We start from the raw sequence: 27,913 nt of genomic DNA on the forward strand, positions 1-27,913 counted from the left end.
GGCGGCGACTGGTCTCTGAGGGTGCACCAGCTGCTCCAGCCCGGTCCCTGGACCTACCTTGGGGACGGGCCTTGCACGGTGCCACCTAGCCCCTCCCCACAGCGGGCCTGCTGTCCTCTGGCCCAGCCTTGCCCGGGCCTGCAGCCACTTCTCCCCATGTCGTTCCTCCTGCTGGGCTGAGTCTGCGGTGATGGTGATGTGTCTGCCTGGAGGCCTCCCCGCAGGACCGCCCTGCTCCCCTGCCTGAGTCCACCTTCCCCCCGAGCCCAGCGGGAGGCCAGCAGCTCTTGCGCCCCTGCTCACATCTGGCCTGGCAGGCCCTCCCCACTCACCCAGCCCGCGCTGGCCGCCCAGGCGCTGGCCCGGCAAGCCCGGCTGCAGGTGCCTCTGCGGGGCCAGCTGTCTCTGCTCTGCTGCGGGGCTTGAGCCCCGCCTCCTGCCGCAGACGGTCCTTCTCCTGTCAAGCGGCCGCCGCGAGGCTGGACTGTCCCCCATCTGAGAGCGGCTGACGCCCTTTCCCAGATGGTTATCGGGCCGCCGCTTCCTTAAACTAAACGGCCGTCTCCCCTTGCCTCTAAGTGCTTTCAATTGTTGAACTAAGATGGTTTGCTTTAAAAGCAATATCACTTTATTATGAACATTTGGCGACGCGTGACGCGGAGGCTCCCCCGGCCTTGGCCCGGCCCACGGTCCCGACCCCGTGGGACGTCACGACAGCCTGAGTTATCAGCCCGACGCGGACCCAGCGCGCGGGCGGCGCTGACCTCGCTGATGAGGTTTTGTGGCTGGAGAGGCGCACGTGCTCCTTACGGAGGACTGGAGCGCCCCGGAAAAGTGCCAAGGAGCCAAACCTTGCCCTGGACGCCCCCTCTGCCCCCCTGCACCCGCGCCTGCCTCCAGATGCATTTCCCCGCCATCTCAGGGGCTCCAGCCTCGAGATCTTTCTGTCGGCCCTGGTTTCGGAGCCGGGTCAGCATCAATACATCTGTGCTCCCGGAGGAGGAGGCGAGGAGGAGCTGGGTCTCTGACCGACGGGGAGGAAGGCGTGGCCTTGCCGCCTCTGCGCATAAAAACCAACAGCTCCACCAGAGGTTTCCCAGGCATCTTTGGCAAAAGCGGACCCTGCTCTTACGCAACGGTCTTGCAAGGAGGGGGGCTGTCTGCTTGTTTGGTGCTTCTGTCCCCCAGGGTCTCAACGGTGTGTAGGTTCTACCGTCGCTGGGAGGGCCGGGCTCGGGCTCGGGCTCTGAGCTAGGTGGTCCAGCAGGCAGAGACGGGTCTGCCCTCGGGCAGAAGATGTATAGAAATGCTCCTCCCGGAACGGGCACAGGGCACCGGGCCAGCCCAGCCCTGGGCTGCAGAGTCTACACCAGCCGGGCGGCTACAGACCCTCACCTGGGGGCACAGGGTTCATGCTGCTTCACTCTTCATTTGGCCAAAGCCTGTCCTGAAGGACACTTGGACAGGAGTTCCCGCTGTCACTCAGCAGTGACCAACTCGACTAGTATGCATGAGGACATGAGTCCGATCCCTGGTCTCGTTCCGTGGGTTAAGGATCCGGCGCTGCTGTGGCTGTGGGGTAGGACCTCTAGCCTGAGAAAGGACGCCACGTACATTTTCATCAGCACCGTCACTATTCTTTTACACGTTGATGTGCTAACAAATTCCCTTGGTTTCGTCGATAATAAACGGTACTGTTATTGTCCGCATTGGGGATGATGCAGTAGCTGCGTTTGCCTATCCGGTGTGCGGGGGGGCAGTATCGGCAGGGTTTTTGGGCAAACTGTCTTGGGGTCTCGGTCCAGCCGCGTCACCTGACCTCTTCTGCCCTGAGCCCTGCGGGGAGACGTCAGGCCTGATGCTGCTTCTGTGAAGACCATGCACTTGGTGCCTCGGACGCTGCGTGTCTTCTCCCCTTGAACTCTGCTGAGTCCAGCCTGGCCCTCTGGCCTCTCCCGCCACCTGCCCGCCTGGCCCTTGGCGCCCTCCGCTCCCTCTCTTGCCAGCTTTGCCAGTGGAGCCTCGAGCCCTGACGTTGCGCCTGGGCATCTGGATCTTCATGCTCTCAGGGGCTTCATGTCTGAGGGACCCGGCCTCACCAGGGTCCTCTCGCTGCCTCCCTGTATTTCAGCTCCTCTGTCTTTTTCTCTCTTTGGTCATTTTGTCTTTTAGGGCCGCACTCGCGGCAGATGGAGGTTCCCAGGCTCGGAGTCCAATCGGAGATGTTGCCGCCGGCTTACACCTCAGCCACAGCAACGCAGGATCCGAGCTGCGTCTGTGCCCTACCCCACAGCTCCCGGCAACGCCGGATCCTTAACCCACGGAGCGAGGCCAGGATCGAACCCGAGTCCTCATGGAAGCTAGTGGGGTTGGCTAACCGCTGAGCCATGGCAGGAGCTCCTCCTCTGTCTTTTTTTGGGCTGTGCCTGGGGCATGTGGAAGTTCGGGGGCCAGGATCCCACCCACAGCTGCGGCAATGCTGGATCCTTAACCGGCTCCGCCTCCGGGGCCTCGTCCGCGCATCCGCCCTGACGACTCGCCCCGCTTTGCGTGGGCCTTGGCCTCCGCAGCCCACTGTAAATTCCAAGAGCGTCTTCTCTCCCCAAGGGTCATCTTCAGCCACGGCTGTTCTCCCGAATCTTCAGAATAAGGCCTCTCTTCTGCTTTGTACTCTCTCCCCTACCCACTGAGTCCCTCGTTCTGCTGGGCAGGCCATCTGTCCAGACCGCTGACGCCCGCTGGTGAGGCCACAGGGCTTCCTCCGCCCTGGCCCGTCCCCCGACCTGGCACCAGTGAGCCCGATGGCGCTGGAGCATGGCGTTGGTTCCCCTCGGCCCCCCATGGCCCCCAGGGCCCTCTGAACCGGTGGCTGCGTGCAGCCCGAGGCCGGGCTGGCTTTGGGCGGGCTTGGCCCTGCTGCTCATCTAGACTCAAAGGTCCAGATGACGGCTGAGCCCCTGCTCTCCCCCTGCAAGCCAGCAAGCGTCTCCCCTCCCGCCACTTGTCCATCTCCGAGCAAGTGGGTGCTGGGCGTCTGTGGAGGTCAAGGTTTCCCAGCTCAAGAGGCCTTGGTCAGTGGGGGCAGGTCTGAACCAGCGAGAGGCCGGGGCGCAGAGGGGAGGCGGCCAGCCGCTGGTGGGCTCTGCACACCTCCTTACAGATGCAGAAGCCCAACCAAGGAGACGCAGGGCCGAGTGAGTCTGGGGTGAGCCTCGTAACTGCCACCCCAGCCAGACGCACCTGGCCGGCTGCTCCCAAAGCCTCTGGAGGAGGAGGGGCTGCCCCCGACACAGGCCCAGCCCCCAGAGTGACTCCTGGCCGCTTCCCCGCGGTTCTCTGGTGCAAACACCATAGTTCCGTCCTGCCCAGGCGCAGATCTGCCGTGTTTTAGTCTTGTCTAACCTGCAGGGTTCCTTCCCCTTCGTTTTGTCGACTTAAGAAATATGCAGTTTGATTTTGGGCAAAGTGAGACGAGAGGCAGCATTCAGAGAGCTCTGGGGACGGCGCCAAAGGCCCGGCCCGAGGGGGGTCACAGATGTGATTTGTGGGGGGCATGTAGCCATGCATACGTTGTGCAGAAGGTCACTGCAGGTCTCACGAAGGTCACTGCTTCAGCGGAGCAGACGTCACCATGAAGGATTTTAGTGCTTTTCTAGATAAGAGAAGATGCGAGAATTGGGCTCATAAAATCTGAAAACGTCTCTCGGAAGCCCTGTTCTGCCAGGTTTCCCAGAGCACAGAGCTCCTCGCTCCTGGTCTCACCCTGGGCTCTCGGGCGTCTTGCGGGTCGGCAGCTGCAGCGGCTCATGGTTCAGTCCCTGCGGAGGCAGGTGGCAGTGCCTGGCTCCGTCCACAGGTTCCCTGTGTTCGTGCGAGATATGCTGAGGGGACCCGTGGGGCAGCGCCCGTGCTCCCCAGGGCCCCTGACACAGGACAGCTGGCCCCAGGGGCTCCATTAGACGCAAGCGGGGTCCCTCTGGCAAGTCCCGAGGGGGTGACTGTTTCTCAGGAGGCAGGTCGGGTCTGCCACTGCCCGCGCCCAGCTCCACCCTCCACGGGGGCTGCAGACAGGGTGCGGGGATTCTGCCCGTCCTTCTTGAGCTGGCAGGCTTATAACCTGCTGCTTTTCCTCATCTCCGGTTAGGTTGCCCCGGGGCCCAGGCCACGGAGTAAAGGCAGGAGAAATGCTGGATTCTTTCCTTTTATTTGCCGGCTCTCAAGATAACGAACTGGTTCCTGCCACCTTCCAGGGTACAGCAGGTTCGATCCCAAGATTATAAACCAATGGATTTCAATGAGATGTGTCCATCACACCTGTCACCTCTCTTGAAAGTCAAGGTTCCCCACCCGGAGACTTGCGTGGAGGGTACTGGGGAGGCCACCTGCATTTTGGGGCTCAGACATCCCCATACCTAGGGGTGTGAGTTCATGCCATGTGGTCGGTCAAGGAGCAAAGCCTTGGAAATTTTCCTGGAACCAGACTAGCCAGGCTGCTGGCGGGCACAAGGGCCATGTGGGGGCGGTGTTCCCAGGTCCCTGCAAAGAGAGCCCCGTGGTTCAGGGAGGCCTCGCAGGCGGCACCGGCTCCCCTCTCTGATGCGAGCTGGGTCATGGCTCCCTGAGGCCCTTGACAGCTGATTTTAACCATCTTTATAGAAATTCTGATAAAGGTTTCACAGCAAAGAACAGGGACATGGAAATGAGCTTTAGACATCAAATGAGCTCCTCTAGCCGGGCCAAAGGCTGTTCCGGACAAGCGACATTCAAATAGAAAAAGCAGCAGAGCCCAAATTTAGCCACAGTTGCCTGGGAGTCTCACAGGGGCTCCCACCACTGCCCAGGGCTTTGGGTGGAGCCCAGGAGCCCAGTGAGCTCAGCTCCACCAGCAAGAGGTGGGGACACTGCCCCAAGCCTGTCCATCCTGGAGTCGCACCATGATTAGAAAGCCTTCTTACCAGCCTTGACCAGAGCAGGTCTTTTCAAGGGTGAAAGTTCCCAATGGCACTGGCCCCCAGCCCTGGAGACCCCAGACGGCAGAGCCTGGAGCAGAGGCTTAGGTCCAATCACCTTATGATAGCGGGTTGCTCAGGGATGCGGGTGTGAGCTCTAGGGCGTGGGCCGAGGAGGGGGCGCAGCTGGACCAGGGGTGCTAAGAGCCGGCCAGACTGTCTAACTGCTGAGCTCCTGGAACGTTGCTCCGAGAAGCAAATGTGACACACCTTGGACCTGGCCGCCCTGCACAGGTGATGGTGGTGACAGGAGACAGGGGCTGAGAGAGGGCGGGTGGCCAGGCACCGGCCGTGGGGCTGAATTGGACATTGTAAAAACTGTCCTGCTCCTTTGCTCTGTCTCCCAGGCAACCAGGACATGTTCCGAAGGGCATCACGGTCAGTACCTGCCCCTCGAGGTGCAGAATGGAGGTTCTTCAAAAACCCAGAATTCCTGCACGATGCAGCCGTTCTATTCCTGGGGTGCGCCTGGAATAGAAAGAAGTGGGCGGAGGGGGGGGGCTCGAGGAGATACGTGCACACAGGCTCACAGCAGGGTCAGTCCCTGGAGCCAAAATGCAGAAGCCTCCCACTGATGTCTGAATGGACACGCAAAGCGTGGGCCTTGGTTGCAGCAATATCTCATACCAGGACTATTGCTCAGCCTTAAAAGGACACAAATTTCTTTTCTTTTCTTTTCTTTTCTTTTCTTTTCTTTTCTTTTCTTTTCTTTTCTTTTCTTTTCTTTCCTTCCCTTTCCTTTCTTTTTTTTCCTTTCAGCTATACCAGTGGCGTGTGGATATTCCTGGACCAGGGACTGAACCGAGCCACAGCTGCTACCCATGCTGCAGCTGCGACATCAGTGGATCCTTAACCCACTGCACCAAGCCAGGGGTGGAACCTGCGCCTCTCCAGCGACCTGAGGTACTGCAGTTGGATTCTTAACCTGCTTGCTGTGGTGGGAACTCCCACAAATTCTTATTTTAAAAAAATGTTGTTGAAGTATAATTCATTTACAATGTTGTGTTAGTTCCTGCTGTGAAGTCAGTTATACCCACACTGTGTGTATATATATATATATATTCCTTTTCCTGGACTTTTCCATTATGCCTTATCACAAGCTATGGCGTATATTTCCTGTGCTGTACTGTAGGAGCTTGTAGTTCACCTATTTTACATCTAATGCGGTGCCTCTGTTAGTCCCAAGCCCCTGCATTATCCCTCCGCTGTCCCCTCTGGTGACCCTGAGTTGGCTCTCTGTGTCTGTGTGTCTGTTTCATGAAGTCAGTCCATGTCTGTCATTCTAGATTCCACGTATGAGCGGCGAGGCCACTCGGTATTTGCCTTTCTCTGTCTCACCTACTTCACGTTGTCTGACCACCTCCAGGTCCACCCGTGTCGCTGCAAATGTCCTGTCTCACAAGAAGGGACCAAGAGCCGACCGTGCTTCCCCACGGATGAACCCGAGGACACGTGCACAGCGAAGTCAGTCCCTGGGCGTCGTCTGGTTCCACTTCCAGGAGGTCCCTTGAGCCGCCAAATCCACAGAGACGGAACGGAGAGGGCGGGTCTGGGGGCTGGGGAGCCCGTGCTTCGTGGGGACAGAGACGCAGCCTTCAGGGGAAGAGCCCTGGCGAGGACGGGGGTGACGCTTGTGTCCCCTGAAAGAAATCGATGACGCTGAGCGACGCGGGCTGCTGGTTCAGCGGTTAAGAGGGCAGAGTTTATGTTATGTGCATTTTACCCCCAAATTGAAAAAATCCTGAATGTAACGTTTATGCAAATAAGAAACGTGAAACTCAAGCTCTTTCCCACGGCTTGAGCCTGGCGCACGCGCCCTCCTCTGTCCTTAACCCCGCGGCCATCAGCATTTTAAGCGGGGCGTCTGATTATTATTTGGTCCTATGTGTAAACATACTTAAACTTCTTTAAACATTTTAAGCTGAAATTACAACAATTTAAAAATTCCATCACTTTTTACTCTCTTGGTCTGACTGACAAGCCTTCCCAAACACGTCTCGGCCTCATAATGAAATACACGCACACGTGGGGCTGTTCCGGTTTCTTCAACATCCAGAACGGAGCATCGGTTTGCTGAGATACCTACCGATGGTCTATGTCAGCGCCGATCCCCAAATTCCCCCATTTGAGCTGGACTCCCAAGCGCTTTGAAGCTTTGCAAAATGATAAAATACCAAAAATGCACAAAATCCTCCAAAAATATTCCCATGTTGGGTCTGATGCTCTGAAACCTGTCTACACTGAGCCGCACTTCGTCCCACACCTGATGATGTGTAGACACTCCTGCTGGAGGCAGTGGCTTCTGGGAGCTTCTCCACCCCCTGGCCTCCTCTCTCTGGGGACACAGGCCTGTCAGGGCTGCGGCCGTGTTTGCATCTCTTTGGCCATTAGAAGTTTGAACATCTCCCACTCAGCTCTAAAGACTTTACTAAACACCTACTTTCTTCTGTCCGGACCTCACAACTCAGAGCTACTAGAAGGCCCTCTGGTTGCCTTCTGAAGGTCGTGGCCTGTGGGTTGTGTGGACACAGCCTCTCCTCCAGCAGAGGCCCGGCAGGGAGGGCGTGGGTGGGGAGGGCTGGATGGAGCTGGGGGAGGGGAAGAGAGCCTGGGCACGGCCTTGGTGCTCATGGGAATTCCCAATAGCAGGGACTGTTTTCTGGAAGCATGGGGTCCCGTCCTGGCAGGTGGCAGGTTCAGGGGGGTTCAATTAACACATGTGACTAAGAAGCCAGCGTCCGGCGGGGACAGGGAGGCCCAGCTGCCCTTCCCCCTGCAGAGTGCCAGCCTCTCCAGGGCCTGGAAACTCATGGACTAGATGCCCAGGGGCGCTGGGCTCTCTGAACCTGTACAGAGAAGTGGGCCCCTGTAACCTGCTCAGTTTAAACCTTTTCCTAGAAATCAAAGACCCACCGAGGGCACGTCCTCTGGGAGCAGGAGGGCCGCTGTGTTCAGGGGTGAAGTCAAAGAATGGGTCCCCTCCCCGGAAACATCCAGAGCAGAGAACACAGAGACAGAAAACAGGTCAGTGTTGCCCAGGGCGACGAGGTGGCTAAGGACACAGGTTTCTTTTTTGGGTCACAAACATGTCCGAAAGTGGCCTGGGTGACGGTTGCAGGATCGTAGACACACGAGAACCACCTGCTCGCTGTAAACAGGTAAAGTGTGTGGGATGCGAATTACACCTCAAAAAAGATGTTCTTTTTTTTTTAAAAAAAAAAAAGATATTGTCCTGGAGTTCCCGTTATGGAGCTGCGGAAATGAACCCGACTAGCAACCGTGAGGTTGTGGGTTTGATCCCTGGCCTCGCTCAGTGGGTTAAGGATCCCGCACTGCTGTGCCTGTGATGTAGGCCGGCAGCTACAGCTCTGATTAGACCCCTAGCCTGGGAGGCTCCACAGGCTGTGAGTGCAGGCCTAAAAAGCCAAAAATAAAAGTTAAAAATCATTTAAAAAATAAAGATATCGTCTCAATAAAAAGAGTTCTCTCACAGATGTTTCTAAAGGCAGCCCGGGCGAGGGTGGGACCCCAGCCCAGGACCGCATCTCGGCGGCCGTGCACAGAGGCGGCTCCGCACAGCCCCACGTCCCCCATGTCCCCCGCGTCCCCGTGTCCCCCGCGTCCCCCGGCCCCAAGGTTCTGCACTCCAGCCTGACCTTGTCCTGGAGGAAAGCGCTGCGGTCGCACGGAGCAGCCACGCCGGACTCCCCAGCAGGCGGCCGCCCTCCCGTCCAGGCCAGCGTGCGCTACGGGCACTTGGCGCACGTGACACAGCGGTCATGGAAATTTCCCACAATATTTAGGCCAAGATGAGTCAAAGGCAGAGCAACCTGTTCTTAGATTTCTCTCTAGTAACGAGGACTTGGAGGGTCCGGGTCTGCCCGGTCACCGTGCGTGCGACTCTCAGTCACAGGGAGCTGATGCTCAGGGTGGGGACGCAGCCGGCAAGGGGGTGGCGCCCGGGAGGGCATCCTTCCTCGTTAAAAGGGGCATCGATAATAGTTCTGAGGCTTCTGGTTTTTCTGCCCAGAATGTCCCCTTTTCTGGAAGTTTCCAGACTGTAGCTTCTCCCGTGGCAGCGCTTTTGGGCACAAGGGCTGTCTGTGTGTTTGGGCTTCCCGTGGAGGGTGCAGCTCCCTGGGGACCCCGGGAGGTGCCAAGGCCCTGGGCCCCAGGTGGGCTCCTGCAGGATCTCGCCAACACCCTGGGGTCCTGTGGGCTCTGGCTGGGCCTGCCCGCTGAACCCCTGGGAGAGGCCCAGCTCAGCGCAGGTCTGGGGACAGAAGGCACATCCCACGCGTCGGCTGAGTCACACCTGGGAAGCGGGTCAGGTGGAAGGGCGCCGTGGCCCCGGGGCTGGGGTGCGCAGGGAGGGCTGCCGGCAGGAGCTGAGAGGCTCCGTTGCCCACCTGAGCCCCGCCCGGGCTGCTCCCTCCCTCAGGGCTGGAGTCCCAGGAGTGCCCTCAGGCCAGACCCAGGGCTGCACAGCCGCCTCTGGGGACTCCAGCCTCTGATGCAGTGGCCCGGCAGCACCCTGGCTGGAGCGACCCCAGGCCCAGAAGCCAGAACCCGCCTGCCGGGTCTTGTTCCCTGTGAGCTTATGGTTTACCGTGCAAAGCTCTGCGTCAGCGCCCAGGGCTTGGGGAGAAGGCCCAGCATCCTCTGGAGGAGAGCCCTGGTGGCGTCTAATGTCCGCTCGCAGCCTGCGCGGTTAGAAGCAAAAACTTCAGGCTGCAGAGGCGCGTCCTGACGAGCTGGCCCTGTAGGCCACTCTGGGCTTCCTTCATTGGCTGGGGTGAGGCGGTCCATGTCCTTTGCTGCTCCAGCTGCTGCGGCTGGGTCTTGAACAGGGGCTGAGGTCTCCCTGGCAAGCACAGACATCCGTCCATCTCGGGACCTCGTGCCCCCTCCCCCGCCCCGGGCCCCCACGGCCTCTGCTCTGCCTAGGCAGCTCCCTCCCAGGAGGCACTGACCAGCAGCTAATGCTGCACCTGCCCCTCGGCCAGGCCCTCCCCTGTGAGCCCGAGACTGGGTGGGGCCCTGTCCCATTGTCCCTGCCCCCACCACCTGGGGACTCACCTGTGCTCTTGCTGGAAACACTTGGGCAGAAACCTCCAAAAGCCATGCGGGGCCGTGTGGCACTCGCATGTGACCTCAGGCCAGTCACTTGTGTCACGGAACCTGGGACACTCCTCCTGTGGAAGGGAGGTGGCACAGGATCAAAGCCCTTGTCGTGGCCCATGGCACACGGTGGACACCGGAGGGGTGTCTGCCAGGGTTCAGCCTGATTTGGAATCGGGGGAGCTGAGCTGGCATCAGCTGATTGTAGTAGAAATGATGGTTTCATCAAGTAGAAATAAACATAAAAACCTGTATTTTAGAACAATATTAGTTAACAGTGGTGAAGACAGGTCTGTTGCGACTGAAGCCTGTATGGATCCAGACTCTTGATTACGAAAGACAGAAAACCCGACTAAATGAGCTTCCAGGGCGTTGACTGATTCGCAGAGCTTTACGATTCAGGGATGGCGTGACCAAGAATCCCCGTCTAGTTTCTAAATGTGTTTGTATGTTCCAGCTCGGCTCTCCTCTTCGTCACAAGACGCCGGCCGCAGCTTCAGACCGTGTGTCCACTCAAGGGCAATATAAGGGAAGAATGAGCCTATTTTTTCCAAAAGTCCCTGAAAAAGTCTCATTTTTCCATCGGCTCTCATGGGGTCAGTTGCCCTTTGGAGGCCAGGTGTTTTGATTGACACGCCTGGGTCTCACGCCTCCCCTCGGAGTGGACTTGCCGGGGTAACTGCTGCTCCGGATTCTGCACCAGTCTATTCGGAGTGTGTTAAGAAGGCTGGGGATGGATTGAGAAGTTTATCAGATGATCTTTGGCTTTTGTTGACAGGATAAGATTTTTCTTCTTTGACCTTTGGTGTCTTAGAGCTTATCCATTTCTTGAAATTGAACTATCTTTCAATTCCTGGGCTAAACCCTTCTTGGACATCATAAGTTATTCTTTTCATATCTTTTTGAATTTGATTTACTGCTGTTCCAATTATGAGTTTTTGCACCTGGGTATTCTATAATTTTCTTTGTTGAATCAGTTGCATTTTTTTGATCAAGGTTATGTTGGCATCATAAATTCAATTAGGAATTATACAACCTTTTCATCAGAAAAGTTGATATACCTTGGGAATTGCTTGTTCTTTAAGTGTCTGAAAGGATTGCTCAGGGAAGCTTGAGGACAAATTTTCAAAAATCTTCTCTAGTTATTTGCCTGTCTAGTCTTTCCCATGTTTCCTAAAGCCATTTAGTTCACCTATATTTTTATAAAGTTATTTTTATTGAGATTTTCCTATTTTAATTGCGTGTGTGCTATTGTATTATTTTGCTTATTTCTAGGGCCGTGCCCGTGGCACATGGAGGCTCCCAGGCTAGGGGTCGAATCAGAGCTGTAGCTGCCGTCCTACACCAGAGCCACAGCAACGCCGGATCCCTGACCCACTGAGCGAGGCCAGCGATCGAGGCCGAATCCTCACGGATACCAGTTGGATTCGTCTCCGCTGCGCCGACGGGAACGCCCATAATTGCGCTTATTTGTATTTTAGTTCTTTTCCTGCTTCTAATTGCCATGGATTTCCTTACGTTTATTGTTTTTCCATAGACCAGCAGCTGGAGTTATTGATTAGTTTTGATTTTTTTTTCTAACTTCTTTTTTTTCCTCCTGGGATGTTCTGTCTTTCCCCAAGCTCGTTGGTCACTCCCGCCGTTGGGCCAGTTCTGGATCTTTGCTCTTCGGAACTGACCCTCAGGTCCATCCGTGTTCCTCTGGGAACTGCTCCGCCACATCCTCAGACTGTAATGGGTAGTATTTTCAATGTCGTTATGTCCTGCCCGTCCTGGGATTGTGGTTTCGCCAGCCTCTGTGACCCCGCCTCTATTTGGAAGGAATTCCTTGAATTTCTAGCAGCTGGGGGTCCTAGGTAAGCCGATGGGGTGGGGGGCAGCCCAGCATTGAGGAAGCCAGCCCTGGAGTGACCTCAGTCTATAGCGGGTCCCTCTGTGCCCTAGCCTGAGGGTGCCTACCTTGTCCCTGTCGGAAGTGATGGGCTAACATTCCCGAGGCCTTGACCCCAGGTCCGGGTGCTGAAGCTCCTCAAAGGCCGTTGCCATGAGTAATTCACATCTCGTCTATTTCACCGAGGGGGAAAAATGTGGGCGCGACCAAAACGTTGTTTGAAGTTATTGACGTCGAGGATTTGAACGACCCTTAGAAAGACGTTTGCTCGACGGGAAATGATTCTTCATGGGACACATGGCCTTTCTACGACATTTCTACTTCTATGACTCATGGCATTTATAAGCGCTCTGCATACGCACATGGCACTTCGTTCATCCTTGCGATTTAAGTTTTAATCTTCTTCATGTGTCAAGAGCGAGCAGGAGGACCCTGTTACGTTCGTGCGAATAGATGCCTCTAGATGGAGCGCGGCATCCGGGGTTTGCGGCAGGTCCTTGAATGCCGTTCTTCAAACCAGGGCTCCAGACCATGCTGCTCCCTCCTTTCCTGGCACACCTGCCTCTGCCGACCTCGCTCGTGCCCACAGCGGCCTCTGGGGCTCCCTCGTGGAGACCGAGGCGCCTCCATAACCTCCTGGTCTCCCCGACGTCCTGCAGGGCCCTGGCTCCAAATATTTGTCCGGGAATGCTCAGAAGGACGACCTTCTGTTCCCCTCAAAGGACTGATGGTGAGCTCTGTGCTGCGTGTGTGGAGCCGAGGGTGGCGAGGCGCGTGCCCGTGGATCCACGACGTGTTTACCGTGCCCAGCCCAGGGCAGCTGGTGCTCTGCCTTCCTGGTCCACCTTGGGGGCTGCTTGCTCCCCCGTCCAGGGCTCCTCTGTCCTCCAGTCACCTCTGCCCTGGCCCTGGGGTCCTGGCTCCCGCCCGCCTGGCCCACCGTCCCTCGGGAGGCTTCTGGACAGGGTCCACGCATGCCCGGGGAGGGGATGTGTCCTCGGCCCTCCGCCCACCTGCAGCGACTTGGAAGCGCTGGAGCCCTGTGGGCCCTCGGGAAGTGGCACCTCTGCCTCAGGAGCAGCCGCTGCAGCCGGGGAGGCCACTCGGGTTTCCAGTGAGCACAAGCTGGGGGCCTGAATGGGGGGAGGCCCCCCCTTCCCAGGATGCCCGGTGGGCAGAGGCTTCCTGCCAGGCTCACGGCAGCACACGGTTCTGCCGGATGCTCAGAGCAGGGGGTGAGCCCGGGCCCCGGGTGCCGTGGGGTTTGGGTCCCTCCCGGCCCCTCAAGGGCATCTTAGTGGGAAGTTTAAGAGGAAGCTGGGACAGGGCAGCCAGCCAGCTATTTTTAATAGAAGCCTTTTTTTCTAAGTGATCTTAAGTTAATGAAAAACAATGTAATGCTTTCATTCTGGAAAACGGCTTTTATAACTCTTTATTTGCCATTACTTCATGAGAGACAGACTTAGGAATAAGAAAAGAGATGCAGAACCAGCAAGGTATAATTTAACAGTTACTATCCATCTTTAGCGAAAGCAATTTCTTCCCTAAATATAACAGCATCCTAACACTTGAAACAGAGGAAACCACCGACAGACCAGGCGAAGGCTGTGAATCCGAGGGTGAGCCCACAGAGCGGTCCTCTCAGAGCCTCAGCCTGGGAGCTGCCTGACCGCGGGCGCCTGCCGCCGGAGGGCATCTGGACAATTTGTGGGGCAGTGGGAAAGACACAGCAGGTGGGCTGGGGCACAAGCCGGCCTCCCAGCACCCGGGAGCCTGGCCTCGCCCCTTCCTGGCATCTCCTCCCTGCATTTGCCAACGCGATGACCAGCCAAAGCCACACGGAGCTGCCAGGAGCATTCAGGGTCAGGCTTGTGTGAACCGCCACTTCTAGCCAGGAACTGGCTCACCAAGTCCACCCCTGGCCCTCCAGGCGGCCCACTGCAAAGTCACCCCACGCCCCACCCCACTGCCAGGCCCAGGGTCCCCTCAGAGCCACCACCCTCGCCCAGGGGTGGCCCCGGCTCCCAGTGGCACTCCTCCTTGCCTCTTGGCCCCGGGGCGTCGGAGGCCTACCCCACGGGGACTGGGCCATCCAGGCCTCCTGCTGGGTGGGAAGGTGGCCGCGAGAGAGGAGCACCCCTTAGGCCGTGGCCGCTGGACCAGAAGATGCTGAAGAAAAGGCAGTTTACTCCCAAGAGGCCAACCTCCCACGTACATGAGTCGGCACACGTGTGCACACGAGCACACGTGCCCACACCCGCCCACACCCAGCCCGCCCTTCCGCACACCCTTCCCCAAGGAGTGGACGCGATCTCAGCCGGTGACAGAGCTGGGCTGGGAGCTGGCCTCCCGGCTCTGCTCTGCCCTGGTGACCTGCTCCAGAAACCCTTCCTGCGACGAAGGGCCTGCGGGCTGGCCGCGCGGGGGATCCGGGCTGCGGGGCAGGACCAGCCTGGGACTCTGGGAGCACCTTCAGGCGCTCGGTGCCAGGCCGATCCCATGTTGGGGGCCAGGGAGGGGAGCGGGCTGAGTGGCCTCCGGGATGCCTGCAGGGAGGGGGAGACCCAGGCCCAGCCCCCCGTGGGCCACGGCTCCCCGGGAGGTGAAGGTCAGGCCACATTCTTTGCCGGGGCTGGAATTCTGTCATCAGATTTTCCATGCTCCTCGGCCCGGGGGAGGGGCTGGCCATGTAGGGAGGGAGCAGCGGGGCGGGGCGGGCAGCGGGCCGGAGGCTGCCCGGGCATCCGGGGCTCAAGGCCCTGCGGGCTCGCCTGGCTGTGTACGGGGCCCGGCCTGCCCACCTCTCGCCTGGCGCATCCCAGCCATCGGCCCTCCTGCCACTGCCTCGTCCCAACACGGGCCTTGCTGAGTCACATGGGCCTGGGAGGGACTCTAAAAATAGCCTGGCGGCTGCGGCCAACAAGAAAGTTATTATTAGGCTGGGACCGAGCCTCTTCCCAGGGGGCCTCTCTTCTTGGGCCGGAAGAGCTGAGGACTTGGCCAGGGGAGGCCAGGCTGCTGGGCACCAGGCCCTGGACACTCAAGCTGACCCCTCCCTCCCTGGGCCTGGGGCTGCAGTTCCTCCATCTGATGCCCCCTGCTTCCTCGGCTCCCCCCAGTGCACCAGGGCCAAGGTCAGGGGTCAGAGTGCCCCCCCATGGCCTGCAGATGTGGGTGCCCCTCATTCAAAATGATCAAGCATCTCAGAGAGAAATCACAGCTGGGGGCCTGCAGGAGCCTCGGCCGCATCAGGGTGCAGGGCCCCCAAAACACCAGGCCTGCGGTTTGCCTCCACGGGAAAAGCAGCTGCCAGGCCAGCACCTCTCGGGCACCATGGCCGTTCACCGAGACCAGGTGAAGAGGCAGTGGCCGCTGGAGGTGGTTCTTTATGAGCAGATTCGGATGAGAGGCCTGAGCTCGGAGCTCCCCCCTCAGAATCAGGGGACTGACCCGAGGGGCTCAGGCCTCACCCCCCACCTCCCCCGGGGTCCCCAGTCCAAACTCAGCCAGCTCGATGTCCAGCCCCGGCCCCTCCAATGCCAGAGACCCCTCAGACGTGGGCCGTCCTGTCCACGCGGTCATCTCAGTGCTAGAGCTGCAGCCACACGGTGCTCAAGTGCCAGAGGGGACCTGCGGCCTCAGGGCAAAGAGCCGACAGTCTGGGGCAGAGCCACCAGCTCCATTTCTGGAAAGAAAAAGCAGGAGATCCGAGCGCTGGCGGGGCCAGCCCAGCCCCCCAGTCAGCCCACTGGAAGCAGGGCCTCCTCTGGCCTTGGGGAGACCACGCTGAGTTACCCCGGGCTCACAAGGGGAGCCCCGAAGCCAGGCTGCCTGACAGGTGCTCAGTGCCACCCAGAGAGAGGGCAGCTCCAGGTGCGAGACAAGTTGCGCTCACACCTGCAGAGCTGTCCCCAAGCACAGCAGCCACCCGAGGAGGAGAGTGCACGCGGCTGAGGCCAAGGCTGCCCCCCGTGGTGCGGCCTGTCCCCTCCCGGTCCGTGTGCTCACCCTTGACCCCCCAGCGGGCCCTTCCAGACGCCCCTCCTGGTCCGTCTTTGACTTTCTGAGAGGAGAAATCATTTCCACGCTCGCCTCCCGGATCTTCTGGCAAACACTAGGCTTTCCTTCCGAAAACGTCGTTGGGCCTGCAAAGGGCTGCAGCTGACCCTTGCCGTCCGCCTCCTGAGGTCCTCCTGCTGTCCCAAAGCAGGTCCATGCAGGGGCTCTGGGCTGCCCTCGCTGCAGGCCAAGCACGTCACATGCTGGTGGCAGCCACACGCCACTGTCCCGCTTTGCTTCCACCTGCCATCGAAGTGTGTCACCAACAGGGCCGTATTTTCCAAGAGGCGGAGGGGAGAGGGGGACTCTGCCCCTGATTTCCAGCTGGTGCCCCAGTGGGACCACTGCCCCGCTCGGGGTCCCTGGGCTCGAGGCCCTGGCTGGGACCTGGAGGACGGGGACTGTGGCAGCACAGCCCCTTCCCTGCGGCCATAGGACGAGGCGGCCCTGAAGCAGCTGCTGCCCCAGCATCAGGACCGAGTGAAGCCAGCACCCCAGGCTGCTGTGCCACTGTGATACCCTAGTGCCTGGGGCCCAGGTCAGGACAACACCTGCTCCCCACCCCTGGGGGGGATTAAGGTGTGGGCAGGTGACAGGCTGAGGGAGGGCTTCTGGAGGGCCGAGCGTCGCCCTCCTGAGTTGGACAGGGTAGGGCGGGGGGGATGGAGGCGGGTCGTGCCCACTCCCCACAGGCCTCAGTGAGAAAATCCATATCCACCTTTGCGCTTTGCTCAAAGGGCCGCTCTTCGGGAGAGACACCCGCACTGGGGTGAAGAAAGGGCTGACGGGGGACGGTGTGACCCTCCCGCCGGCGCCAAGATCAAGTCTGGCCCGTGTGCCCGGGCCAGAGCCACACGCGGCCAGAGAGCTGGGTCCCTCTAAGGCATCTAAGACGTCCTCCCACCGCTCAGCGCCTTCTTGTGCCACACGCTTGGCTGCGGGTTCGAGCTGGCCCCGCCTGCCTGCTGGATGTGCAGTTGGGAGCGCAGGGCCCAGGGGCCGGGCCTCGACCTGGAGGGAAGGACGAGGGGCAGGGCTTCTCCTAAACTGCGGGGGAAGGGGGGCTTTGCACAGCGGACCGCGACGGCAGGAGGGGGCGGACCTGCTGAACAGTTTAATAGACTGGCCTCCTGCTCTAAGGCTGGATGATGCTTGGGGATTCCACCCGGGGACCAGAGCTCCAGCGGCTGTGTTCTCCCCACTTCCAAGGACAAGGCTGTCCCCTCCCCCTTCCAGTGTGGTCCCCTCGAGGGGACCACACAGAGCCCGAGACATGTGGGCTGAGGCAGCAGGACTGTGCCTCCCCCACCCACGGAGGTGCTTGATTTCCCTGTGGAGGTGACAGACCAGGAGGCCACCTCCAGAGCGGTGACGGCTGTGTCCCTCCCCAGGACAGGGCCCGGGTCCCTGGAGCAGAGGATGTTCGGGCGCCTGTGGGTGCTCCAGGCGGGGGTGGGCAGGGGGCACCCAGGCAAAGAGCTGCCCCCCACGGAGAGGCCAGAGCCCAGCAGTCAGGCCCAAACCACGGTGGGGAAGCCCAGAGCCTGAGGCAGGAAGACCCCTGGCCCGGGAGTGCGCGACTGCGGGCCCACGCGGGGTCCCTGCTGCTCGGATCCCTCATGTGAGCACAGCGGGGGAGGAGCATTTGGGCTCCCACAGGGAGAAGCCCTTCGGAAACCAGAGACGGGACCCCCAGCACCCACCCGGCTCTGGACACAGGGTGAGTGTTGTCCTGTGACCTGGTAGGACTTGCCAGTGTCCACTGAGGGGCCCCTACCCCAAGCCCTGTGCTCTGCGTCTTGTACCCCAGCCCCCCATGAGTGGGACAGGACGTGGCCAGCCCGGGGACCCGGCGGGGGTCAGGAGCAAAGAGGGAGAGGGTGGCAGGACACGGGCTCCTGGAATCCGGCCGGAGGCCCCGGGAGGAACTGGCTGCAGAGGAAGGGTCTCCAGACCCCACCGGGGACCGCGGCCTGGGCCCCAGAGGCAGAGCTGGGGGAAGAGTGGGCTGAACAGGCACCGCCCAGCCGGCCCGGAGAGGGTCCGCGCAGGGCCATGTGCTGCTCGCCGAGCCCGGGCATCAGGGGCCCTGGCCCTGCCCAGCACCCACCGATGAGTCACTCCGACCCGGCCAGGGGGCCTGCCAGGCCGGGCCGCCCGCCTGCGCCCGGGACACGCCACACACAAAGCAGGGCTGCGGCGGAGGCTGGGCCGCGGCGCTGCCGGCGAGGGTGTGGGCGGCTCGGCCTGCTGGCCGGGCTCTCGGCTCCATCGCTCCAGGGGATGGAAATATTCCTAAAACTTTTCACTTTGCAGCTGCTTTTACTTCTAAGTCTGTGCCTAAAATAGCCTGGAGCAGGGCCCCTCGGGTCGCCTTTTCCGAGGTTAAAAAGCGGTCGCTGGCGCAGGCGGAGGGCAGACACGGCGGGAAGCGCTTCTCCTTCCTCGGGACGCGGCCTGCCAGGCTGCCAGGCTGCCGGGCTGCCCTCTGAAGCCAGTGAAGAGCGGTTTGCTCCGCGAGGTTTCTGTCTTTGGCGGGACTGGGCGAGTGTGCCGGGAGAACACAGCAGATGGCTTCTCTCCCGTTGGGCTCAGGCTGGGCCGGGAGCTGGCTGTGGCCGTCACCTGCAAGCCATGGGGGCCGAGCGGAGACACCTGGAGGCCAGTGGGTTCCTGCCTGGCCAGGACCACACCCCAGGGGCCACCACACCCCCTCTTTCAGAGGAAAGCCGGGGGTCTTCTGGTGGACCCGAGAGAGTCAGGCTGCCCACAGGGAGCCCCCTGCGCCCCTGCCACCCCCAGGGCTCAGCTCCCTGAGGCCAGGGTCCCGGGACAGCTCTGCCTTCCCATCTACAGGAAAGCCGGCATGACTGCATCCGGGGTTTGGAGGGGAGCCCCGCAGAGTTCCCTGCTGCCTAGAAGAGAGCCCTGGGCTCTGCAGGTGCAGGTAGCAGGTGAGCTGGACCCCTTGGCAAAGGAGAGCCCTGATTCTGAGCCGTGCTGGTCACAAGTAGCCCCTGGGCAGCAAGGAGACCCCCAGGCCTGGAAGCAGGTGACCCCCAAGGCCCAGTTTAGAGCAGGTGCAAGGCCTGGCTGGGGACAGAGGGTCACCTGTGAGGCCACTTCAGGCCTGACCGAAGTCTCCTGCTACCAGGCACACAGGGGAGAGAGTCTCTCCAGAGTCTGCAGGCTGGGGGCTCGCGAGGTTTTGGCGTCCCTGTCCTTCTGCTGGCCCTGGCCCCGATGTCCCTGCAGCTGGAGGCGGAGGCAGTGGTTTGGGTCTGTGCCAGGGGCTCCTCGGCCCCTTCTCCCTCAGCCCACTTCTCCTTCCTCCCCTACCCGATCTGTGGGCACAGGGTTGACCACACCAAGGTCCTTCCAGGTCAATCCCCAAGCTTTGTCTCCCTGAGAGCTGCTGTACGGCCGGTGGTGCTGGGAGCTGCAGTGGGCCTTCCTGCTCAGACGGCCTCACTCACCTCCCAAGGCAGGAGCCGGCGGCCCCAGGGCCCCCGCAGGTGGGCAGAGAGCCTGGGCCTGCCAGGAAGGAGAGGAAGGCCGTTGCCAGCTGGGAGATGCGAGGGTCCCTCCTGAGACTCAACTGAGGGCACGTGGTGGGGGCCCGGGCTGTGGTGGCGCCCCAAGTGCCAGGACGCTGGAGCATCACCACAAGCCCCACGGAGAGGGCGGTGCCACGTGCACCCAGGTCACCCCTGGAGGGCCTGGCCCTGCTGGCCGGAGGGATGGGGGTCCCTGCAGAGGCAGCCTGGCCTGGGAGCAGGTCTCCCAGGTGAGCTGGGAGGTGAGGACAGGTTCCGAGCTCCCGGCAAGGTGAGTGGGGCTGGGGGTGGGGACTGCCAAGAGCAGAGTCCTGTGGCCTACCCCACCCCACGCCCTGGGCACACCCTCCCGCAGCACCTCAACTCTACTGGCTTCCTGGTGGACGGGTCCGGAAGGAAGCGAATGTATGGAAACTGGTTCCTGGTTTATCCATCTGCTGTCATGTTGGGCTGGTGTGAGTCACCCCTGAGAGAAGCAGTGTGAGAACCCACCCCCCGGGGCTGCTGAGCCGGCCGCTCCCTGCTGGACGAGAGGGCCCTCCCAGCAAGCGCAGCTGGGCCACCTGCCCCTGCAGAGCCAGGCAACGTGGGGCGCAAACCTGGGGAACGTGGGTGCCCCTCTCTGCCCGACCTCAGTCACTAGAGAGCAACTTAGGGACTCGGGGGGGGGGTTGCCGTGCTCATCCTGCCTCTGCCCTTCCCGCTCCACTCTGGCGCCGAGGCGGAGCCAGCCTTGCCTGCTGAGCTCGGTCCAGTCCCGGGGAGGGCCAGGAAGAGAATGGCTGGCCTTTCTTTCTGCCCGTCCTTGTTGGCCTGGGCAGTGTGGCCATGGCCCCTAGGGCCGTGCCTGGGCTCTGCGTGGCCATCCCCTCCTCCCTCCCTGCAGGACCGGTCACCCTCTGTGCCCCATCACACGCCTGCACCCGGGATGGCCTGGAGGACCTGAGCGGACACCCCAGGCGCATGCCCTTGGCGCTGGCACACCCGGGCTCGCCCGCTGAGCAGGTCCCCTCCCCTGACTGCAATTCTTCCTCGCGCTGGTTGTATTTCTGATCTTTTGAATGTTCCGCGCCAACTTAATTAGCATCGCCCCTTGCTGCTGGACAGAAAGGCTGCCTGCCCCCTCGTTGGGCAGCCTCTGTCCTGCCCCTCCTGCCCCTGATTTTAGTGGCCACAAGGAACTTCACAGTCCTGCTGTCACTCAGGCCAGTGGCTGGGGGCCTCGCCCCAGTGTCCCTGACATGCACAAGGGCCCCACTGTGTCGAGGGTCACCACTGAGAGCCTCACCCTGTTGGGGGGGCCTCTGGGGACGGGGGGACGAGGCTGGCCACAGCGGGCATCTCACTGGATGACGCGCCCCCGTCTGGGAGCCGCAGGTGGCCGGGGTGAGCACAGGCACCGAGCATCATCTGTGCTCTGTGGCTTAGATGAGGAGCTGGGTCCGAGAGCCCTGCCAAAGAGACACGGCGCTTAGGACTACGGTTCTGTGTAAACGGTGCGTGTGCATAGACGCGGAGCTGACCGCAAGTCCCTGCAGGTCCGTCTGGGGGCTGGGAAGACCCTCTCCGCCCACCCACCGCCCAGGGCACGGCCCGGGAGCCCAGCAGGGGGCCAGGGCCTCCCTCACCCCTGGTCAAGGCAAGCGGCGGGGGGGGAGCACCCTCCCTTGCAGGGGTGGGTCTGGCACCTGGCTGGGCTGAGAGGGGTCAGGACGGTGGTTCCCTGCTGCCCGAAATCTCAGGAGCTCCTGCCTGCTTCGTTTCCTGGCCTTTGGCTGGAAAAGGCTGAATCTGCAGTTTTGAATGAGTCTCTTAATTTACGTGACTCTTCCACAAATCAATCCTAGACTCGTTTTAAAGGCTGAAGGGTGAGGGGCCAGCTGCTGAGTGGGCGACTACACCATCTGCGATTTGGCTGCTACAAGTTGGGCAGTTTGCTGCTGCCAGCGGAGCGAGTGCTATAGAGAGGAGCTGGCGGAGCCCCCCTCTGCCCCCTCCTGCCCCCAGGCCAGGAGGACGTGCCAGGAAGGCCTTTCTTCCTAAAGAAACTGCTTCAAGTGGTTTATTACTCAAGCTATGGCATTTAACAAATTATGATGGGACATATTGTAAGGTAAATATTTCATTGGACTCATTTCAAAAAAATAAACAGTTTAATTAAATCTATTTGTGGTTTGAAAAAATATCTGTCATGCACTTTCCATTCTTGGGGATATCTAAATTTAGCTTTAAATGGCGTTCAAACCATTGTGTCAAATCTGTTAATGTGATTGCCTGCCTGAAAAATCCAAGAGAATAAATAAAAAGAGAAAGCCAGAAGCAGTCATTTACACATTTTAAATAGATGTTTAGATTAGTAGCATTTGTATTTACAAACCACACCAATTTGACTAAGATTGAAAACACATTCCTAATGATAATTCAAAACATTAAAATACCCAGGAATAAATTTAAGAGTATCCATGACAAAAAAAAAAAAGGCATGCATTAATAGAAGGCCTGGTTTTCTTTGTATCGATATAGTTTAACTTCACGGTTAAGGGGATAATAAAAACTTCCTACCCTATAAAAGAATGCGTATGGTATACTCCTCGAATACGCTTAGTGTCACTAACAGAATATTTCTGTTTAATAGAGGAACAAAATATAAACACATAGAACAGAAAAGGAAGCATTTGGTTTTCACCCATTTTTCCTGTTAGACTTGAAGCTTCTCACCATGCGAATAGACGGCGAATTCCCGCGGCCGGCGGAAACGAGCAGAAAGGGTCCCGAGCTGTGTGGACTACAGTCCGCCCAAGGCATCCCTGGGTTCAGGAGGGAACCTTCTCCAGTAAGGTGCTACGGGCTAGAAATAAGCAAATACTTTAATAGAAGGAGATTCGAAAACACACATGGCCTTTGCACTGTCTAGGACGACTGCGCCCTCGAAGGCCCACCCACGCCGGGAGGACCCCGAGCGGCCTCAAGCCTCGAGGAGATGGGGTTTGGATATTGGATTGGTAATGGTTCCAAAGCGTGTGAAAAAGTCTTGCAGGGATCGTGGTGACCAATCCCCCCCCTCCCTCCCCCTCCCCCCCTCCCCCTCCCTCTCCCTCCCTCCCTCTCTCTCTCACCTCAGAAAACCCAGCTCTAAAATACAGTCCTGCTGACGTTAGCCTGCACAGGAGAACAGACAGAACATGCCAGAACACCATCTGTGCAAAAGGACACGTTTCCTTCCCCGCAGCACCTGTTGGAGGTGCTGACTTGTGCCCCCCCTTTGATTTGACGTCAGGTGGGGCCGTCCAGGACTTGGGGGCGTCTCGATGCCGAGACTGCGAGATGTTCTCCCGTGGCTGCGAGGGACCCTGGCCCTCAGCCCCTGGACCTAGGGACCCGCCTGCACGAATCCACCCCCACAGTTCCAGCTGCTGGCGAGCCCCCGCCCTCCTCCCGGGAGGAAGGTCAGCCGTGCCCCGGGGGCCGCCTGCCCGCCCGCCCTCGCCAGCCTCTCGAGACCCCGCGACCCGGCCCCCCTTGCTAGTGATGGCTGTCGCCTTCCTCCCCCAGGGAAGAGGCCCAGGTTGGCATCAAAACCTCAGCGCCCACTTCTCCTCCGGCTGAGCTGCTGCCGAAACCGCTCCCAGCTGAAGGCAGAGAGGCCGTCTGAGACCCCGCGCTGCCCGGCCTCCTTCCCGCCCTGGAAACGCCTGAGCGGGGAAAGCCCTGAGCAGGGCCGGCCACTTGCTCCCTGGGCTGCACTGCCTCCCACTCTCCTCAACAACAAAGGAAACAATGCAGCTGACAGTTGTTTACGAGGCTCCACCAAAGCAAAGATGGACCTGACTGGTGAAAAGGAGCCACTGAGAAGGTAATTTTAGCAGAGAGACGTACACAATGCACTTAAGCAGTGAGATGTAATTTCGAACAGGCCACTCCCCGAAATTATGTTTCCATTTCGTAGACTGGGCATCTTCTCATGGAACCGTTTCCACGCAGTGAGCCCCCTCTGCCGGGTGCACCTGCTCCTCGAGGTGCCATCTCCACCCGGGCCAAGCACGCCTCCTGTTCCTACAGCCCAAACCCACGGGACCCTCCCTGAGCTCAGAAGAAAGGGCAAAAGAGGCGACGTGTGCTCGCGAAAACACAGCTGACCAGGGGCTTCAGTATTTGCGGAGGGTGTTTGCTTGCAACATACGGCTAGGGTGTTTCTGAGTTCTGAAGAGTCGAACAAGGGACCACGGAGACAAACGGTCACAAAGCTGTGGCTGCACAAACAGGAAGCTGCAGCAGAGAAGTCACGGCCGAGCTGAGACTCCTTGGGAAACGGAGGCTGCGGACGGCCAACGCGAGGCAGGCTGATTACCGGAGTCGAGTCGGCACTTGGTCGAAAGCCGGTCAACAGGAGACGTACCGGCATTCTGGCTTCACCCTCGAAACGAGGGGACACCAGCCAGGAGCTGCGACGCCTTTACCGGGCACTGCCAGGTCGGGGACAGTTTTCCCGACTTTGCTGTACTTGTCCTTTGGGACACATAGTGGTCCTGGAACCAATGCGTCCTCTGGCTACAAAGGGTTAATCACCGCCCCCGCTCCCCCCCCCCCGTTGGGGGGACCGCTCTTGGCAGAGGTGACACTACCCAGGAGCCCACTGTAGACAGCCGCCAGCGTCACTGTCTGTGCCAGTGTTTGTGCCCGTGTGACGATGTAAATATTTGGCCCCTGCAGCAACCTGTTTCTGTCAAAGGAGGGGAGGGAACCGCATCCCCAAGCAGCAGGCCTCACGCTCTCGGGACATCTGAGACTCTGCCGTGAGGAGCCAGACCTCGCTCTAGTTTCCTCCGAAGTCAAGTGGAGCAAGAACAGCCCGGGCAGGGCCGCAGGGAATACCTGGGTGGTGGGGCTCTCAGGGTGAGGGGCCCAAGGGGCCCAGGACAGCAAGGCCGGGCTGGCAGGACTGCCCCCAACCTCAGCAGGTTTAATTTGATGGAGCAGATAGAGAAAGGACCAAAAAGAGAAGCCACCAGGGCCTAGGGGGGCGGAGCGGGCCGTCCTGCGCCCCGAGCACGGCCTGCGCAGGGGGCGGGGGGTCTCCCCGAGAGCTGTGCTTCCTCACGTCCAGGACCTGTGGGAACGTGTCCGGTGACCCGGGAGCCCGGTCTCCTGATCGGCGCGTCCCTTCCGTGAACGATGACGTTCCATGTGGCGGAGCAGGCGGGAGGGCGTGACTCCCGCTGCTGCCACCCGCCCTGCCCCCGGGAAAGGGCCCCAGGGGCTCCAGGCCACTGTCCACGCTGCTCTCTGGCCCCCCAGGGACCATGTGTAATTTAGGATTCAGACTTTTTGCTCAGATGTTAGAAACGTACCTGCACCCGCCACGTATCACGTAGCGAACACAGCAGGTGCTGGGGAGAACCTCCTGCCCACCCCAGTCCCGAGCATCTTGGCGCATCGGGAACGACAGACGCGGCTCTCAGGCTGTGGGGCACTCGGACCCGCTCTTCTGCCCTGCTTTCCACGGGGTGCGGATAAACACGTTTGAAAAACACCCTTCCAGTTTCAGAGGATGTGGGTTCTGTTACTGTGCCTAAGACACCGTAGGCGCTTGCAATCCCAACTACTCGTTCGTCCTCTTCTTCACATTTCAGATTCACCTAAACGAGCTATGATCTTCTCACAGTCAAATGCGCCTGTGTTAAGTGGGCAGCTGCACAGTTTTGATGACCGTGTGTGCCCATGTGACAGCGCCCCCATCCGGACTGGCACGCATCCTTCTCTCCAGAGCTCCCTCCTGCCACCGGCTTGCAAGGCTTGCAACCCTCCCCCGAGCCTGGGCCCAGCAGCTGCTGATCCACTCTCTGCCGCTGGAGACGCGGCTGCCCGTCTCAGGAGTCACAGCCACGGAGTCGGGCCCATGGGGCTCGTGTGCCCGGCTCCGGTGCCTCGGGCCTACCCTCCGTGGCTTTGGCTGCTGACCAGGGTGCCACTGTGTGCGTACACCCTGAGTCTTTCCTTCTGCCCCTTCTCCTGGTGGACGTTGGAGTGTGACAATTTTTGTTTTATCAACAGTTTCTCAAAGAGCAGGGTTTTAAAATTCAGATAAAGCACCATTTTTCTTTTTCACTTTTCATGTATGTCGTGCTTATAGAGCCCTCTCGAAGAGGTCTTTGCCTGCTCCAATTCTCAAAAATAGTCTCCCAAGTTCCTAGACGTTTCAGAGCGTCAGCTTTTGAGTTCGGGTATCGTGTGTGTTGAGCTTTCTCTTGTTTCTCACGGCGGCCGGTTGATGGCTGCACCCTTTGTTGAAAAGACTCTTCTTTCCCATGGAATGGGCGCATGCGTCTAAATCACCGACCACAGAAGTGGGTCAGCTCTCGTCCTCTGCTCTGCTCCACTGATCTGCACGCCTGTCCTGGTGTCAGCAGGACCCTGGTTTCATTTCCGTGGCTTCTGGGTACGTCTCGAATCAGGCAGTGTGAGTACCCAGCTGTGTGCTTCATCAAAGCTCTTTAGGCTCTTCTGCGTATATTCGACTCCTTAGTCATTTCAGAATCAACTCGTTACTTTCTATTTTTTTCTTTTCAGGGCCGCTCCCACGGCACATGGAGGTTCCCAGGCTAGGGGTCCAATTGGAGCTGTAGCCATCGGCCTACACCACAGCCACAGCAACACGAGATCCGAGCCGCATCTGCGACCTACACCACAGCTCACGGCAATGCGGGATCCTCAACTCACTGAGCGAGGCCAGGGGCCGAAGCTGGGTCCTCATGGATACTAGTCAGATTCCTTTCCGCTGAGCCATGAGGGGAACTCCCCAACAGGTTAATTTCTAAAACAAACAAACAAACAGCCTTCTGCGACAGGAGTGGGATTGCATGGAATCTGTGCATTAATGGGGGAGAACTGACATCCTAGCATCTCTGAATCTTTCAACCCCCCAGCGTGACTTACTCAGATCCTCTTTCTATTTTTTTTTTTTCTTTTCAGGGCCGCACCCATGGCACATGGAGGTTCCCAGGCTAGGGGTCCAATTGGAGCTGTAGCCACCGGCCTACACCACAGCCACAGCAACACCAGATCCGAGCTGCATCTGCGACCTATGCTACAGTTCCCGGCAACGTCAGGTCCTTAACCCACTGAGTGAGGCTGTGGATTGCACAGAGGTCCTCATGATGCTAGTGGGGTTCTTAACCCACTGAGCCGCAGCGGGAACTCCAGGCCCTCTTTAATTTCAGTCCTCCGTGCTTTGCAGGTTTCCTGTGCATCTTTTGTCATTCATTCCTAAACATTTTGATTTTCAGCTCTTATAGGTGGAAATGATTAGAAATTTTATTTTTCCAATGTTCAGTTCTGATACACAGCCACACAATTGTTTTTGAATACCGACATGTATTCCCTAGCCTTGTTAAAGTCTCCTGGTTAGTGGCATTTTTTTTATAGATTCCTGAGCATTTTCTGTGCAGACGAGCATGCTGCCTGACACCAAAGGCAGTTTTACGTCTTCCTTTCCAATCCGTATGCCTTTTATTTCTTCTTATTTCACTGCACAGACGGCTCTTTAGTTCGTGTTGAGTCGCAGGTGTGAGAGCAGGCGCTTGGAGCAAGTGTTCAGTCTCTCAGCCCGAACTCTGATGCTCGCCGTGTGTTTCTCGCCGAGGAACTTCACCAGATTTAGGAAGCATCCTTTATTTTTAGTTTGCGAGAGCTTTTTTTTTTTTTTTTTTTTTAATCATAAGAAGGATGTTCAGTTTTGTCAAATGCCTTCTCCGAATTTGTTGACCTGATCGTGCCAAATCAGAACAGGAGGAGGTCACCGGTCCGGTGAGTCACCTGCGACGATTACGCCTTAGGACCATTTCGGGAAGTTCTCAGTTGTGCAGAAAGCACCCACGTTATGACGCTGAGCCTGAAAACAGGCGTCAGAACCATGTGTGCAGCGCCATCAGAGCCCTGGGCACAGGCTGAGGACCATCCTGGATGGGAGCCACCCAGACGGTGACCAGTGGGGGGGGCCTGTGGTGAACCCCCAGTGGCCGCTCCTCTTCATCCTGCTCTGGGCATGGTTCTCTCGTCTCAAACATTCTGTGATGAGCGTGTGACTCCCCACGAGGAAACTTGCAGGGAGCTGGCAGGACGTCACCTTAGCCAGGGACCCGTGTGGGTTTCTCGTCTGCTCCCCTGCGGGGACCTCAGCTTCCGGGAGGTTTACCAGCCGGGCCTGCAGTCCTGGCCCCACAACTACTGGCAGGTTGCCGGCTTTTCAACCCTGAAGGCTTCATGTCTTATCTATAGCC

The 27,913-nt window shown here is 59.1% G+C and overlaps 1 protein-coding gene and 1 long non-coding RNA gene across 3 annotated transcripts; one reads left to right on the plus strand and one right to left on the minus strand.

The window, feature by feature from the left end:
* On the plus strand, positions 5,604-6,956 carry LOC106506161. Its single transcript, XR_002338587.1, has 2 exons — positions 5,604-5,912; positions 6,376-6,956. It is a non-coding gene; the product is annotated as an uncharacterized LOC106506161 (long non-coding RNA).
* Positions 13,446-26,239, minus strand: LOC102168165. Of its 2 annotated transcripts, XM_021073889.1 has the most exons (3): positions 22,754-26,239; positions 16,030-22,485; positions 13,446-15,706 (listed from the first exon to the last, which is right to left on the minus strand). In XM_021073889.1, the coding sequence occupies exons 2-3, from the start codon at positions 17,353-17,355 to the stop codon at positions 15,611-15,613; spliced, it is 1,422 nt and encodes a 473-aa protein (XP_020929548.1). In that variant the 5' UTR covers positions 17,356-22,485; positions 22,754-26,239; the 3' UTR covers positions 13,446-15,610. The 2 variants fall into 2 exon arrangements, with proteins under 2 accessions (XP_020929548.1, XP_020929546.1); XM_021073887.1 differs by lacking the exon at positions 22,754-26,239 and having other exon boundaries at positions 16,030-22,684.

This window comes from Sus scrofa, chromosome 14 (assembly GCF_000003025.6).
Source record: "Sus scrofa isolate TJ Tabasco breed Duroc chromosome 14, Sscrofa11.1, whole genome shotgun sequence".
NCBI classification, from domain to species: Eukaryota; Metazoa; Chordata; class Mammalia; order Artiodactyla; family Suidae; genus Sus; species Sus scrofa.